This window comes from Neopsephotus bourkii, unplaced genomic scaffold, assembly GCF_033783945.1.
Source record: "Neopsephotus bourkii isolate Nb327-2 ecotype Australia unplaced genomic scaffold, CSIRO-AGI_Nbou_v1 NB_1707, whole genome shotgun sequence".
Classification (NCBI taxonomy): Eukaryota; Metazoa; Chordata; class Aves; order Psittaciformes; family Psittacidae; genus Neopsephotus; species Neopsephotus bourkii.
In genome coordinates this window covers 7,152,506-7,169,352 of record NW_026902181.1, presented here as the reverse complement: position 1 = coordinate 7,169,352, position 16,847 = coordinate 7,152,506, and the positions used below count along the sequence as shown (strand labels likewise).

The 16,847-nt window shown below is 34.6% G+C and overlaps 1 protein-coding gene across 6 annotated transcripts in view; it reads left to right on the top strand.

The window, feature by feature from the left end:
- Positions 1-16,458, top strand: part of PPP2R5C (protein phosphatase 2 regulatory subunit B'gamma) — an 83,569-nt gene extending 67,111 nt beyond the window's left edge. For 4 of the 6 annotated variants that reach the window (XM_061376207.1, XM_061376204.1, XM_061376208.1 and 1 more), the window contains 7 exons: positions 807-860; positions 3,242-3,412; positions 3,968-4,095; positions 5,634-5,735; positions 7,886-7,958; positions 10,555-10,671; positions 13,562-16,458. In XM_061376207.1, the coding sequence (XP_061232191.1) occupies positions 807-860; positions 3,242-3,412; positions 3,968-4,095; positions 5,634-5,735; positions 7,886-7,958; positions 10,555-10,671; positions 13,562-13,693 (777 nt within the window). In that variant the 3' untranslated portion in view covers positions 13,694-16,458. Of the gene's footprint in view, positions 1-806; positions 861-3,241; positions 3,413-3,967; positions 4,096-5,633; positions 5,736-7,885; positions 7,959-8,191; positions 8,403-10,554; positions 10,672-13,561 lie in introns of those variants that run through there. The other 2 variants (XM_061376205.1, XM_061376206.1) reach the window with 2 other exon arrangements.
- Positions 16,459-16,847: the final 389 nt, after the last annotated feature.

The following is a 16,847-nucleotide window of genomic DNA, read 5'->3' as shown; positions in this document are numbered from 1 at the left end:
ACGCATGAAGAAAGATAATTTCTACATCTAATTCAAATTTACTGTAAAATGATGGAGAACACTGGGGGTAACTGTTGTATATTCCTTTAATTCCTTAGGGACATTCTTGGTAGCAGTCATCAGAAAGGAACTGGGTTCATCAGCTGAACTTTCATAAGTCGGGAGACATTAGAAAAAATGGTTAAGGAGTGAACCTCCCATTTACTTTGGGACTGTTGGCCTACTAAATGAAATGGGTGTGTGTAATAGTTCACTGTTCAGGCACGGATAGACAGTCTGATTCTCATAATTGAAGGTGGTAAATACTGTAATTTAGCCTCAGCTTGTATCTGCTTTATAGTGACACGCACAGTTAGCATTAATTCTCATGTCTAGAAAGTCCTAAGATTTATGACTGTTCAGTGCATTTCTAATTAAGGTTATGAAATGTAAAATACTTACTAAATCAGTATGGGACACCAAAATGTTGGCAAGTGGAGAGCGCTTTAAAGGACAAGAGAGTGATTTTTTAAATCCTGTGTTTGAAAAGATGAAGTGTGCTGAAATGTGAATTACTAGATCTAAAAAGAAAACATTGAATTATGTGTTAGCCCAGAAGAAGGTGAGGACAGACTTGGGAAGGTTGGGAAAAATTGGTAAAGTGTATTTGCCCTTTTGTTGTTTAAATTGTCTGCCAAATAATTTCTGAAAAGTTACAGAAAAACTGTTGTGTTTTTATTTGAATTAGTAGTGTTCTCTGCTTACACTAGTGGTTTCAAAGTGGCTTCAAAGAGCGTTAATAAGTATCTCTCTCTCTCTTTCTATAGCTGGCATACTGTGTAGTTCAATTTTTAGAAAAGGACAGTACACTTACAGAACCAGTAAGTTTATCTTCCATTATTATATGTTTTGGAATATTAATATTCCTTTAATCTGTAGACTGTTTAAGGGGGTGTGAGGATAAAAATATTGATATGTAATTGTTTTTATTAGGAAGAGTCAAATATTTAATAATTTTGATCTATCAAGTTCAGTTTTTCCAACAGTTGATCGAATGTCCAGAATGAATTAAAACAAACATTAAGAGCATACCTTTTACTAACAGAGTAGAGTTTATTCTGCTTGTTTTCTTCTGGCTGTCTGGATATGAGATGGTTGATGCAGAAGCGGTTTAGTCAGAAATCAGCTTGCCTGAACTGTGCTCTATTGAGTGACTGATTATTTAGCACAGATTTCTGGCACATGGAGCTACCTACTAATGCAAGGCTTTTGAGTTAGATCCTGTTCATGTCTATGAAGTTTGGACCGTAGACAGAAGCAGATGTTGGTCTGGCTGCACCTAATTGTCTAGATAAATACTTTTAATTGTCCCTCATAGCATATAGTGCTTCGCCTCGTTAAACCCAATATGAAGTAGGTAAGAACTAATGTGTTTAATCACTAAGTAACAATCAGTAAAATGATTGTTATTAACAAAAGTGCACATCATTAGATTATAACCATTTTCATTGTAAAATGGGAACCGGGATTCTTTAAACAAATGGAGTATGCAGCTGAGCATGAGCTCTCTTTGAATTAGAGTTTTTAATATTTGTTAACTTATCAAATGTCAGACATTTCTGTCAGTTGTGCTGTATGGGATCTTGAAAACTTAGCTTGCTTCCAGAAATCAGCTAGGATGTGCCTATTTCCTAGTACAAATCTGAACTGATACATATGCAAGTCTCTTTTCTTTTTTTGATCCCAAAGTAGTACATGATTCCAACATTATTTAAAAATCTAGCACATGCATCAAAGAAGTACTAAGGTGTCCTTCAAAAACTCTGGTTATTACCAAAAAACCTGTTTTCCCTTCCCGTTGTTATATGAGACTTTCTGACATCTTGTTGAAAAAAAAGCTGCATAAATTTCCCCAGGACATAGTATCTGCTTTCATACAAAAAGCTGGGCTTCTGTAAAAATTGCAGGAAACAAAAGTAGAAACTGGTTTGAGTTGTTGCTTTTTGGTTTTTTTTTCCTAAATGAGATCAGAAATCATTGTTTGAGAGGCTAATGAGCCATTGCTGCTTTTAAACTGTATAGAAAGACAAAATATCAATTTTATTTTTAAAGAATTTTTCCGGAAGTCTGTACTGTTCTGGATTTTTCTTCCACTGCTACATAGCTTAAATATCCTTTGAGGGAAATTATCTTCCTGTTTGAATATTCTTTGGCACCAAATTGCCACAGATAGAAAACAGGTTTTATGGTTTTAAAAAAAAATAAAAATCTTACATTTTGGTTTGAAAACTAACATCTTTCAGGAAAAATCATTGTCCTTTTGTCGCAAACACATTTGTGTTTACTCTTATTTTTCTTAAATCAGAAATTGCTAACAGCACAAGAGTTATTACTCCTTCATTTGTGTATTTCCAAAGATTCTTGAATAAATTATGGTGTAATCAGTAACTACACTAATAAATATGATGTCTAAATATATTTTAACTGCTAAGCTACTATTACTTTTCAGACTGAAATTCTTTGACCTGTATGTTCAGTAGTTAAAAGAATTCTGGTTTTCAATTAGATTTGAGAAACATTTCCCACAGATGTATAGACTCTTTTTGAAGAGTTGTGAGCTAACTGGCAGACAACTTCCTTTAGATCACATTTTTATGGATCCCACCCACCTATCTTTTGAGTATTCATGGTTTGCTAGGCAAAAACTGCTTCAGCAAGCTGGGTAAATAATAGTCATGAAGAAAGTTAAGTCTCTGATTATAGTAATTTAGTCAGTTAAATAAAACTCAGTGCTTTAAGAGCAACATGCCTAGAGTTGCTGGTCATCTGTCAGTTTGAGTATTTATAGTAAATACTTTCTTAAAATATAATCATAAAACTTAATTTCTTGAACTTTGGAGTACAGTCCCAAGAAATTAGAGATTGAAAGCTGCTTTCGCTTAAATGACAGATCATTTTCCCCATAGTGTAATAACACATTTGCACTTTGATTGTGCTAAGTTAGGGGTCAGGTCATTCTCTAGTCTTTTGATTATTATTTATAAACATGTCTTTCATATGCATAACTGTTTTCCAAAGAAGTGTTTTTTAGATCTGTTAACAGTTAACTTCTGTGACACTGAACCATATTTGATTACTGCTGTCACATGGGACAAAATATCTAAGTTGTGTTGTGTTTAAAGTACCAGACTTCTTGATGAGATATAATTTGATGCGATAAAGTCAAATTACTGTGAAGATTATGTTCATTTTGTCTCTACAGGTTGTAATGGCGCTGCTGAAATACTGGCCAAAGACTCACAGTCCAAAAGAAGTCATGTTTCTAAATGAACTAGAAGAAATCTTAGATGTTATTGAACCATCTGAATTTGTAAAAGTTATGGAGCCTCTTTTTAGACAGCTGGCCAAATGTGTGTCCAGTCCACACTTCCAGGTCTGTACCTACTGAGTGTATTGTAATAAGAGAATTTTTATAAAGCATATTTGTTAATGGTACTACCTGTTATTATTCAGTGGGTTTTATTTGTTGCTAAAAAAAAACATTTGATTCTGTGTTAAATTTTAGGGATCCAGATGTTAGCTTTATTGGTCTTTTTCAAGAGTGTGGTATGTGCATTCGCATTGGGTGATTCACTTCAGTGTTATGCTTAACATAAAAGCTTAAAAGCTCACCGTTTTCAGAACTATGTGAACCCTTCAAGTACAGAGTGTTTGCATTTCAGTGCTTGTAATAGAGTTCTACAAATACTCTTTCTTTGGGAAAACATTTATTTGCTTGCACTTTAGAGTTCATAGGTTATAGTTTGAATCATGTTCCTGTCAGGGAAAAAGCAACTTTTCCATAGCATTTTTCATAAGCTCCATGGCTCTGTTTGTGGTAGAAAAAACAAAATCCAATCTGACCTTTCCTTATTTCTGTCAAATGTTTCAATTATTTGCTCTTAATAAGAGGTTGTCTGAAGTTTTCCTTTTTTTCATCTCATCTTAGGTTGCAGAACGAGCATTATACTACTGGAATAATGAATATATTATGAGTCTAATTAGTGACAACGCAGCAAAAATTTTACCCATCATGTTTCCATCCTTGTACCGGAATTCAAAGACACATTGGAACAAGTAAGAAACACTTGTACAGATAAGATTCTGATAGTTCACTTATGTCTAGTTTTAGGCTTAAAAGTGGTTCAGGTATTTGAGTTGCTTGTTTTAAGTATGTTGAGCTGTTTATGACATTCAAGTTGCTGAATAAGGAGGAGACTACTGTTGGCAAAATTTTTTAGGAAGTATAAAGAACTGAGGAAGAAAAGTTTTCCTTTTTTCATTAAACAAGAAACAATATTTTTAGTGCATCTTGTCCATGATGTATTTCTATTAATATGAACCAAATTTGGCTGAATCTGTAGTTCAGATACTTCTAAAGACTAACTTTGATTTCTTATCTTTAACATCTTTGCTGTTTTGCATTTCTTCTGCATTCTAATGGAAATACATTGTGGACAAAGTCAGTATTTCCTTCCCTCCTCTTCCTCCCCCCATTGTTTATTGTTTTCTCTTCTTTCTCCATTGACTATTTTAACTTTTTTTCCCCCACAATAACATAGTACTGATGTATGAAAAGAGTGCTGGTCAGCTCCTTTCTGCAGGTGTTCCATTGTAAAGTGCCTCTTTGTTTGAGCTATTGTGCAACTGCTGCGATAGTGAAAATATCACAGTCTAGTGCTGAGGACTGCTGATGGATTGGCCAAGAATGAGAAATCAGTCTGCCACTAAACACAGGAAAAGAAGTGGAAAATAAAGTGATGTTAAAGTAATTGGTTACTGTCACTGGCTGTAAGCAGTAACAAATAATGTACTCATTAATAAAACTGATTCAGTGATGCAGTTGTACACAGTAAATGTGGATTGCTATTGACTTTTTTCGGGCTTTCAAGGCCTTGCATTCATTTTGCTCTGAGCAGAAGTCATGCTACCGAGTACAGCTGCACTCTTACTTGTAGCTCACATGTATGATAAAAATAATCATTGAAGGGACTGCTTTTTTGATTTAATTATCAGTAGTACATTACAGATTGGAACTGTAAATTACTTTGTAAAAGTGCTTCATAAAGCAGATTATTTTATTTTCTTATTTTTTCCACTTTTCTAACACTTTTCTAGAGCGTGTGGCATAATTGTGTTTAAAGCAAGTGCTTGTTGCTGTGTGACAGTTCTTTAAATGAATGGTGTCTTTTCCATGCTCCTTTTAATCATTAATGTTGGAGTTTTTTCCTTGAATTTGTCAGCTGCCAGTAAGTTACTTACATCAAGATCAATGTCATCTTGTATTTTCTCTAATAACCCTAGTTTGATTAATGTCGGTTACTAAATTTCAAAACTAATCATGTATTAACACATCTACTGTTAAAAATGAAGTTCAAACATATCAAAAGTGATGAGTAGTGCTGTAGAGAATGAAAGCTGCATTCAGGTTGGTAATTTTAGTCCTTGTGTTAGCCCTTTTGAGGGTAAACTGAAACTTCCACTCACTAGCTTTGTTTCCACTTATTCTGAAATGATATAATTTTCCAGTTATGTAGGCTATTGGCTACTGTTGACCAGAAAAAAATAGCCAAGTTTAAAGTACTCTGAATTTCACCCAGAAGTTTTACTTATAGGACAATACATGGCTTGATATACAATGCTCTGAAACTCTTCATGGAGATGAACCAAAAACTGTTCGATGACTGCACACAGCAATTTAAAGCAGAAAAACTGAAGTAAGTTTTCATGTCAGTGTTGTCTGTCTGTTCTTGAATAATTTGTTCAGAGTGCTTTAGCTCTGAAAAACTACTGTCTTTAGTGGGGAAGTTGCCCATTCATTTACAGTGCAACAGTCTCTGAATTGAGTTGGTGAAAACTTATTATAGGTGAACTGTAAAATCTCCTTAACAGTAGGATGCCTCACATAGTCTTATACCTAATGCTGCTGGGGATCACAATCTTCCTAAAAATAAACTTGAGAGGGGTACTCGTGGAGCCCAGTGTAAAAGATCTGTTAAGCAGTTTAGTTTACATCCTGCATTTATTTTAGCATGCTTTATTTACCCAGTGTTACTTCCTTTCATGATCTCACTTGGTTCTTCCCAAAACACTTTTCCAGTATTTTAAAGCGTTGCATTCTGTCTCAGCATATGTGAATATTTTTCAAAAAGCTACTCAAAATAAAGTTATCAGTCTAATGAAATAGAGGGTATTTGTACATTACCTGCCAGAAGACTCCTGCTGAATTTAGTATAGTCTTGCATAGGTCAGTGAACAGAGTAGGGATTTAAAAGCTAGATTTTTTTTTTCTGGCTTATGCCCCAAAATGCAGATTTTATGATCATAAAGTTGCTTATCTTCTGCTCCTTCATGTCTAATTTTGTTAGACGTAGTGTTTTGAATATTTGGGGTATTATAAAGCCTACTAAAGTGAGATTCAGAAGTCAGAAGTATTAATGTTTTCACTCTCACCTTAGGGGCTGGGGAGTATAGTTAGAAAGTGCATACTGGATTTGAATTCTAGTTTTAATTTTAAAATGAATAGGGATTCCTTCAAGTGGTGGCTCAAATTACACACCTATTTTAAACCAATATACTGGAAGTAGTACAAATTCTTAATGGGGATTGATTTGTCCAAGTTTTGAAGTTTCTTTCTACAACTTAAGTAGAAATGAGCTTGTATCGAAGTTTTGTGTGTGTTTATAGATAATGAAATGTGAACATTTGCTTTTTTAAAAAAGTTCATATAAGTCTCTCTTACCTCATAGCAAATAAGTAGAATCCTTTTTACATGTGAAAGCAAACTTTCCTTCTCTGTTTTTTGGATCTTTTCTGGGTGGTGTTTTGGGTGTGAACTAAGGCAGGCAGGGTTCTGAGTGATACAGTAACAAAACAAAAAAAAAAATCCCTGACTACGCAGAACTTAACAAGGGGGGGAGGGGGGGCGGGGGGGCTAAATAGCTGAACTTAATTGAGAATTGGGGGGCAAATTTTGTATGTGCTTGAATATAACGTTTTTGTCTAATTGGGTTTTTTTTTTACATTTGGTTTATCTGCTCTATGCGTTCAAGCCTGAGACCACTTTCAGTACTCTTAAGCTCAAAGCCCTTTTAAAACTCTACCAGGTTTCAAAGATAGGTGTTGATTCTAGTCTCTGTAGTACATTGTTTATCTGTAAGAAAAAAGAGTTGGAAACAAGCCCCTACATTTTACCATTTTAAACTATGTTAGGCAGAAGGAAACAAACCTTTCCTGCTTTAATGAGGAGAAAGGAAAAAAAGGCATCCCATGTCATCCCTCTTGGCTTGGGACTCACTTGAATGGGTGTGTTTGTTGGGTACTTCTATGTTAAGTTGGGTACTTCTGTGTTAAGTTGGGTACTTCTGTGTTAACTTTGTTGGGTGTGTCTGTGTTAAGTTCAAGATGTCTCTGAACCTTTTCTTTCAAACTGTTACCTTAAGCCATTGGGCTGACAGTAAGAATTTCTGCCTTTTTTCTGGCAAGATGCTAGTTTCTTATGTTTCAATGTAGAATTCAAATATTACAAAGTTGAAACACACTTTTGACATAGATCAAGAATTCTGTTTTCATTTTAAGTCTTTTAATGTACAGTTACTAACCAACAAACTGGCTCATGTCAGCTTATTTTTCTATGAGAATTGTCTTTTTCCTTTGCAATCATGTGGTATTGAAATGATGCCAGTTATCTTGTCAACAGGAAGTGGTATTTTGGGCAGTAAGTTGAAACACGTGTAGCTAAGTAATTTATTCTCTTGACTTCTAGTGAATTTCTTTGTGCTTAAGAAAGTATCCAAGCTGTGATACAAAATTTACCAAGCTCCTTTTGCTATTTTTGCTTCTAATTTTTTTTTTTTTTTTTTTCCAGAGAGAAGCTAAAATTGAAGGAACGGGAAGAAGCATGGGTTAAAATAGAAAATCTAGCCAAATCAAATCCCCAGGTATTTAGAAAAGATTAACATGTTCATGTTCAAATACCTTAGTTTTCTTAAATATCAGAGGGGGAAACAGGTCTGACTGATCATGAAAATAAAGCAATTTCACTAATTGTATTATGAAAATATATACAATAAAAATACTTTAAAAATTTATAACTTTCACTTGTGCAAGTAATTGTTTTTTAAAAAGAAGGTTTCTGAAAAGTATGGTATGAAGTACTTTTTCCTTTTCTTAGGAGATTATTGTATGCAGGAGTATAAAGGAGATACTGTATTGTGGTTTGAAGTTATTGTGCAAAATTATGGAAAACAGAGAGAGATGCCATAATTGGTTTCTCTTGAAAAGCTGTTTTGCAAACAATATATTACAAAAGATCTTTCTGCAAACTGTGAGTTATGACTGGTCAGTTTTGCTCTGTGTCTAATGGATTAAAGTAATACTGTTCATTCTTGTCTGCTGCATTTGTTCTCCTACTTGCATTGGGCCAGTCGTCTGGTGAACCTGCGCCTCAGGTTCTTACTAAAAGGGAAATCAACTTTTCCTTTTAGTAAGTAACCTACATTATAGGGATGCTGGGGGTGGACTCTTCATTAGGGACTGTAGTGGTAGGACAAGGGGTAATGGGTTAAAACTTAAACAGGGGAAGTTTAGATTGGATATAAGGAGGAAATTCTTTCCTGTTAGGGTAGTGAGGTGCTGGAATAGGTTGTCCAGGGAGGTTGTGAATGCTTCATCCCTGGCAGTGTTCAAGGCTAGGTTGGACGAGGCCTTGGGTAATATGGTTTAGGGCGAGGTGTCCCTGCCCATGGCAGGGGGGTTGGAACTTGATGATCTTAAGGTCCTTTCCAACCCTAACTATTCTATTCTATTACTTGATGTAACTGAAATTTTAATACAGAAACAAAGATAATTTGGACTATTCATTATATTTTGAGATTATGGGAGAGGGGGATGGTTTGACTTGGGTGGCTTTTGTTTTATTTTTGTTTGGGGATATTCCCCCTAATTTGCTTGGGAGGGTGCTGCCAGTTTTCCTTTCTCTCTGTCATACTGATTACTGCTATGGGCAAAAAGACCCCAAGCATTTCAGTTACTTTGTAGCCAGAATTCTACTTTGCTGCAGCAAGAAACTTACTGTATTGTATCTTAATATCATCTAGCTGAGTTTCAAGAGGTGGAAGAGGGAGTAGTAGTACTCTGTATACGGAAGTGGGACACTTATGATCTCAGTGCTATTTTAAAGCAGACTATAGTGTCATAATTTTTTAAGAAGGTGGAATTTCATAAATATTTTTGTTCTTGTGGTGTTTCTCAGGGGACAGTTCCTAAACTGCTGAAATAAAATTTGTTAAACAAAATGTCAGCTGACAACAGATAAGCTAAGTGAATGAAAAAAGATTCGTATGAAAGTAGCACTTGACTTTCAGTGATAAAACATTCTGCTGATCAGATAAGCCATATGAAAGTCTTGCTAGAACATTATTTGATATGTGTGGTCATTTGCTATTGCATGTCTGACTAAATAATGGGATTGACTTGCAATAGGAAATTTGTTTCTTCACAAGTAATTTTTTGTAACCACATTTTCTGAGACTCATTAACACAACCTGTATACAAGTATGTTCTGCATAGTATGTTTGAGGAACATTTAAAATATAAAAGTTTTTAAATAAATAACATTTTTAAAAATATTAATTTGAACGTGAAGTGTTCCTGTGAATTGGCATAAGGTTATAAATGCTTTTAGTGCTCTATATAATGGCTTTTTAAGGGGTTTTTGAGTTACTATTTTTTTTTCCTGGAATTTGTTAAATTTGTCATTTGTGTAATTACTGACAGTTGCTGTTCAGAGCTGTTCCTGCCTCTGTGTGACACAGGGAATATATTTTAAGCTTTGAAATCATTGTAATTGGATTCATTAAATCCTTGCTATAGTTTTTTTCTATTTTCTTATCTGCACTGTTACTGCTACACTCAGATACTAGCATATTATGAGGAAAAAACAAATGAAAAATTATGTGTTTCTAAATTAGTTTTGATTTCAAGATCACATACACATCACCTGAGTTAAACTAGCATTTAAATGACTGAATTTGCTGTACAGTAAGCTTATAAGCTATACAAGAGGCTGTTTCTCAAGCCAGAAAGGTTTAATATTCTGTTTTGAAATTACTGTAAATTTATGTTAACCATATTTGGTGTTTTAACAGTGTATTTTCTCTTCCAACATGGAACTGCACCAGAAAGTAAAATAATTGTGTTTGGGTTGCTACACTGTTCACAAATCACTAGACAATGTATTAATAAAGTTTCAGATAAATGTTTGCATTCAGTTCAGTACTGGCAAAATCTGAATATTTTAAAATTCAACCTCAGATAATCAAAGCATAGTTTTTGTGCATGTGTGTTCTGACTGTATTTTTCAACAGGATATTTCTGCCAAGTAAAAGTATTGGAGTTCCATTTTAAAATTTATTACTTGGTGCCTGGAAGCATAAGATATTGAAGTTAATCTTATTGTTCAAATGCTGAAATACACTCTTACTATTTAGGTGTTACTACTAAGAATGATTATTTTAACATTTTGCATTTTATTAGTACCCTACATATAGTGACACAAGTTTGCTGAACAGTCCTGTTGCAATGGAAACAGATGGTCCTTTAATTGAAGATTTGCAGATGCTGAAAAAGACGGTGAAAGAAGAGGCTTGTCAGGTAAAGCCATGTGACGATAACAAAGTACTCTAAATCATGAATTACTTCCCCCCCCCCCCCCCAAGTGACTGCTAATCATAGCCATAATTCTAGGTTCTATTTTCAGCCCCATAACCATTTATCCTAGAGTAATAATCTTCCTTAGAGCTGCCACTTTTAAGTGGTAGTGTAGCAGCCAGGAATACAGTGGTTGAATTTTCATTTTCTTTTCACTTAGAAATAACTTTTTATGTCATGATGGGAACAATGATTTTGCTTTTAGGATAGTTAAAAATAAAACTGAACTCTGCCACTCTTACGTATGTAAGGTTGGGGCTTTTTACAGGAAAAGGCATAAAGTACGTACAGATGTATAAAGTCGGATTCCAGTGTTGACATTTTTGTTCAGAGCCGCCTTATTGACTAAAGCTACTATGCTTTGAAAAATACATAAAGTATGACTTTGTCTTGTTCACTTAATGGGTCATCTTCCTCAGTGTACCATTTGGCATGTTCCATTACCTACTACAGTGTCCTTGGACTCTCAAGGTCATTCCAGTCTTCTCATCCTTAGCTAATGCTTAGTAATCTTCAGGTATTTTTAATTTAACATCAGATAAACAGAACTAGAATCCTGACATTCAAATGACAGATTTAAACTCGGAGCTAATGGAAAATGGAGAGGTGCCAGGGAGCATTGCAGTATCACCAAGATGTCTGGTAGCAGTATCAGTAATATGAATATCTCTAAATCCAGCAAAGTTATAAGACCAGAGAAATGAGCTGGAGGTGGAAAAACTGGTTGAGATCAGAGATCAAGTGTGTTAATTTGAACCAGTGTTTCAAACAAATTTAATAAAAATAAGCATACGGTCAACCTAACCTCCTAGATTACTTTCTTAAAACTCCAGAGTCATTGTCCTTCAAGATTATTTATTTCTTGTACTGTGGGATTTTGAATGAAGATTGACATCAAAAGAAATACTGGAATGCATGAAAGTTAAACACTTGTCTCTCAAGTGGAATCCTATGCATTACATGTAATTCAGCCACCAAGAATTACATTCCTGTTGAGAGCAGTGAATGAGGGTAGCATTGCCCTTAGTGGGAATGCTGGTTAGAGCTAGTCAGTGAGGAGTACTGGGCTTAATAAATTTCTAAACCTCTGCCTTTTTTTGAGACCATGGATAGCTTAGGTAGGCTCCACGTGATGGGGAGAGGGTCCTCCTTTCACAACTTCAGAGCCTAGAACCAGTTCTAGTGGAGGAAAGTGTATACAAGTTTATTGGAAAAAAAACAAGTACTTCTTAATCTTAGAGTTGTGTTGATGGTAGTGTCCATCTTTTACTATGCTATTTCCTAGGTAATAAAGATTTTCTCCAGAAGTAGGGGACCTTGGTTCACTTTCTGTCCTGGCCAGAGGGAATGAGAGCTTGTACCTGCTAAGTCTGAGAGGTCTAACACGAGCTCCAGAAGAAAATCAGCTGAAGTGTGACACATTCTAGTAGTTGGGACAAACAGTTAAGAACAAAGTTCCCAGTCCCAGCTGCTGATGTGTTTGGGGATTTGAGTCAGTGTTATACAATACAAATGTACAAAGAGTAATGGCAGCCCAGACTAAAACCAAGGACCCTACCTACGTCTTGACTACTTTTCCACAAAGAACTCATCATCAATAATTATGATGCTGGGACTATATACAGCTTCATTGCTAGTGTTTCAGCTGGAAAATGCATGTATCGCATTCCTATTTGATGAGCTCGATTGATAAGTCTAGGTAACAAGGAAAGCAAAGAATTGATTAAGGATTAGGGTATTGCAGAAAGCAAGCAAGGTAGCATTCTTGCATAATTCTTTGAGAGGGCACTGGAAAGACAGTTGTGCATCCCTGGCTAAGTACCCTTAGAAATTGATGCTAAACCAAGAAGTACTGCAGTTATCAGGGGGGAGAAGGGGGCAGGGGCAACTCAAAATAACAGCTTAATTTATTTTTTAAGTAAACCTTCAGAAGTGAGGAGCTGTGTAAAGATATATACAGTTTCAGTGAAAGCAAGGTTTGTGCCAGAGGTTAGTAATGTAGCAGGGTGTCCATACTGAAGAGGTGATGGAACTTTTTTTTTTTCTGTACCAGACTCTGTGAGGGTTTATAGGGTATACTCTGCTACAGTAAAATTTGACTGGCATGACTTACTAACTTTTTGAACATGCTAGTAAATCAGTGGCTAAGTGAAAGCCTATCAGTTTTCATAAGGATGTTTTTTATAGAAGATGAATAAACATCATTGGTCTAGTGGAAGGTGTCCCTGCCCATGGCTGGATGAACTTACGGTCCTTTCCAACCCTAACCATTGATCCTATGATCTAACAGGCACATTAGGGTGAGACAGACGCAGGAACTATATAAAGACACCGTTATACAGTTTAAAGACACTTTGACAGCAACAGTGTTTGGCTTTGAGAGAGCATCAGTAAAAAATAGAGCGGAAGCTTAAATTTTCAGATATGTGAATAGTGCAAGTCATTAGAAAAAAAACAATCATTTATCTTAAATGTAGAGACAAAATGAAAAATAAATGAGAAGATAATTTAGTTTCTTAAAACATTATCAAGTGATAATCATGGTAGTAATGTCATGATTGCTAATAGCTTAGAATTTCTACCTGTTTCTAATACTGCCTCTCAGCAAAAAAAAGAGGGTCAGGACTTGAAACTGGGTAACTGGTGGGGTAAAGAGAAGGTATACATTTTTTTTCCCCATATGTTTTTTTGTTTGTTTGGTGGTTTTTTGGGGAGGGAGGGTTGTTGGGTTTTTTGGTTTGGCTTTTTTTTTTTTTTTTCTATAAATGAGCCTACTGATGTGCAAGAAATACTTTTAACTGTTTATTAATTATTTTGGCCAACTTTATTTCAGGCACAGAAAGATCAGAAAAAAGATCGTCCTCTTGTGCGACGCAAGTCAGAACTGCCTCAGGATATCTATACCATGAAAGCCTTGGAATCACATTGCAGAGCTGATGAATTAATATCACATGATGGGCATTAAACTGTAACAGTGAAATACTATTTTGGAGGAAAAGTTGGGTTTTTTCTGGACTCAGTTCTACAGTAGAACTTACTTTTTGTGCCATACCAATCAGTTACAAAGTCAAAGCTTTCTTCAACCCAGTTCTGTAGGCAATAATAGAGTATGCAGCTCAAGATTAGTAGTTCAAACAATGGTAAATTACCCAATTCTACATGCAGAATATTGGGTTGACTACAGTCAAGTGGACGCAATTTCCTGGAGGTGGTGTTATAGCACCAGCTAGCTGATATCATGCAGTTTTTATAGTAATATTTGAAAAAAGCATTCTATCAACTCTTTCCATGTAAGTGAATGACCAACAGTTGGTACTAATGATAAATGTGTGTTTTCAAAAAAAAGCAAAATTATTTCAAATTAAGTATGAAACTTTTTCTAGGATTTCTTGACAGTTATTTCCACATTGTTGCTGTCTTGCAATATACCAGCAGTTTTGAAAATACACAGTTATTCTTTCGTACTATAAAACATGGCTTACAAACTGGTAACTTTCATGACAATCCTCAATCATCATTCCTTTCTAAGAATTCTGTAAATTTATTTCTCGTTTACTTAGGATAAAGATATATATATATATATATATATATACCATGTCCTAATACTTTATATATATTTAAAGCCATATTTTCCAGTCTTTAGTGTATAATATGGCACCAGTATTCAAGATATGAACTGGTAGAAGAATTTTTCCTAAAATAAAGATTTGTTTACTGACTGGAAAAAGATTGAATATAAAATTTCATTTTAAGTTTTTTCAAGTCAATAAAATACTCTTTCATTGTTTTCTCCCTTATCTGAGCTTTTAATACTCAGCATTTTTCTTGGGCTCTAGGAGTTCAATATTCTGTGGCAGATACTATGCGTGATTTCAGTTGGATCAGTTTTCATCTGAAAGATGAACATAACCTTTCAGGAAACACAACGTCACAAGCTTATTAAATAACAAGAAAAAGAACAGACCCTTGAATTCCATTCTGCTTCTTTTCAAATGAGTCTAAGAGCTGAGGAGATAGTGACCATAATTTTACAGTGAAAATTTTTTTGTTGTTGTTGTAAAGAGCACATGTGCTGCAAATACACCTCACAAGTGAACTGAAAATGCATCTGAGTTGCTGATGATCTTCAAATGCTGCTATATATTCCACAAGATTACTTGCATGTAATGAGCTTTTCGTTGTAGATGGGAAAGCACGGGAGGAAAATCTCTAAAAATATAGTGCTTTGTCTTCAATATTTGATTTCTCTCAGGGTGGCCAGTATTTTGACTTACTTATCCTGCTTACAAGCTGTTTGAAATGTGTTCTGCTATTCTAAATGGGTGATTAGTTTCTTTTGTCTCTGGCAGTAACATGATATAACTTAATGTTTAATGTCTTAATGCATAAAGAGATAAAAACGCAGCTTCTTTAAAAATAGTTTTGGTTTACTTTTTAAGGAAGTATAATGTCTCCTGCATCCATTTAAAAAAGAAAATGCGCAAAGCAGACATTCGTAGTAACCTTGTGCATATGTAGTGCCTGCTGTTTGTTGGTTGCATTTAACATTCAAATTCCAATATTTGTCATGTTGTCTATTGGAAGACAGTTGAGGGTGGTAACTATTGGCTTACAACAACTAAATTTAAAGACCAGCCCAACCTTTAAGTGGAACGTCCACTGTGTCTGAAAACATTTCCTGTAAAACTTGAAGAAAAAAAAAAATGCTTTACCATTAGGATAAACTATATTAAAACAGTTTTAAGATGCCTTCTCCTTTTGAGGGAAAAAGGGTGCTTTTTTAATTGTGTAAAGCAATGTCAGTGTATTTTGATATACCATTGTTTGAACTTCCATCTTTAGCTGGTAGATCATCAGTTACCTTTGATTTTGGGTGTTCAGTATGTTTGTGCAAGAGGTTGCTGAAAGGAATTATATTACCCAAAGGGGTAGAAAAAGAAAAAAAGTATATCAATGTTTATGTGATGCTCAACATATAAGAACATCTTTCACTGTCTAGATTTTATTTTTGTTCTTTATTGAAGATAAACACTCACCAAAAAGGGAAAAACTGTGGTATTTGTAAAGTTCATCATGAAGTCATATTTGAAGTTTTGGGCTACTGCAATTTGTTCAGGCAATATTCCAGAATCCATCACCACTAGCAGGTTAGCATGTTTATTATCAATATTTATAAAGTTCTAATAATCCTGTACAAAATCATTCTAAAAGTAAAACATCCAAAATAAAAAGAATTAAAGTAGAATTTTGGTGATTGTTCTTCTTCATAAAGTTCTGTCTGACACCTTCCCCAGTTTTCCAAAATTACACCTGTACATCAGGAATGTCAAAAGTAATATTACAAGTGTCTTTTTAGTGTGGCTTTAGTATGGCTTCATTTTAATATTGTACATACATTGTACCTTGTTTTATGGTAATAAGTAATAAAAATGTAGACTTCATATTTTGTACAGATTCGTCTTATGTACAGAATAAAAAGTTCCTAGAAACAGCAAAAATAGGTAAGTGACACAATTATTTTTCATTAGACAGTATCTGTAACATTATGCATTAGTGGAATGTTAAGTTCAAATGTACCTACATTTTTTAACATTTTGTAATTCAATTTTTTGTTCTGGCATTGTTTCTGAAGAACTTCATACACCTGCCATTTAATATGCTTTTATCTAATTTTAGAACTTATAAAAAAATGGTGTATTATATGGACAAATAAAGAACATGTGAATTTTACTTGTTCATCATGAAACTAAATTTAGCCCAGGGTGCTTGGGGATGTGTAGATTGTAATTGTTTGCAGAATCATCTGTACAAACTAAGAGAATACAATACATTTCACACACACCTCCCCCCCCCCAAAAAAAAAAAAAAAAAAAGGTTTATTGTAAGGCAGTTAGTAAAAAAATGGGAATGATGGTAGAAAGAGCAGATACATCTTTTGTGACAACTATCAGGACTGAAAGAAGTTTTCTGAATCTCCAGTCTACAAATATGAAAAATGCACCTTTCATACCACAGTGTTTTTTCCCTGTAACTTCTATCTTAACAGGCTTCAAGCAAAGTAACCATAAATTCAGGGATTATTGTGCAGTAGGTGGTGTGTGGTCAAGGTAGCAAAAAGG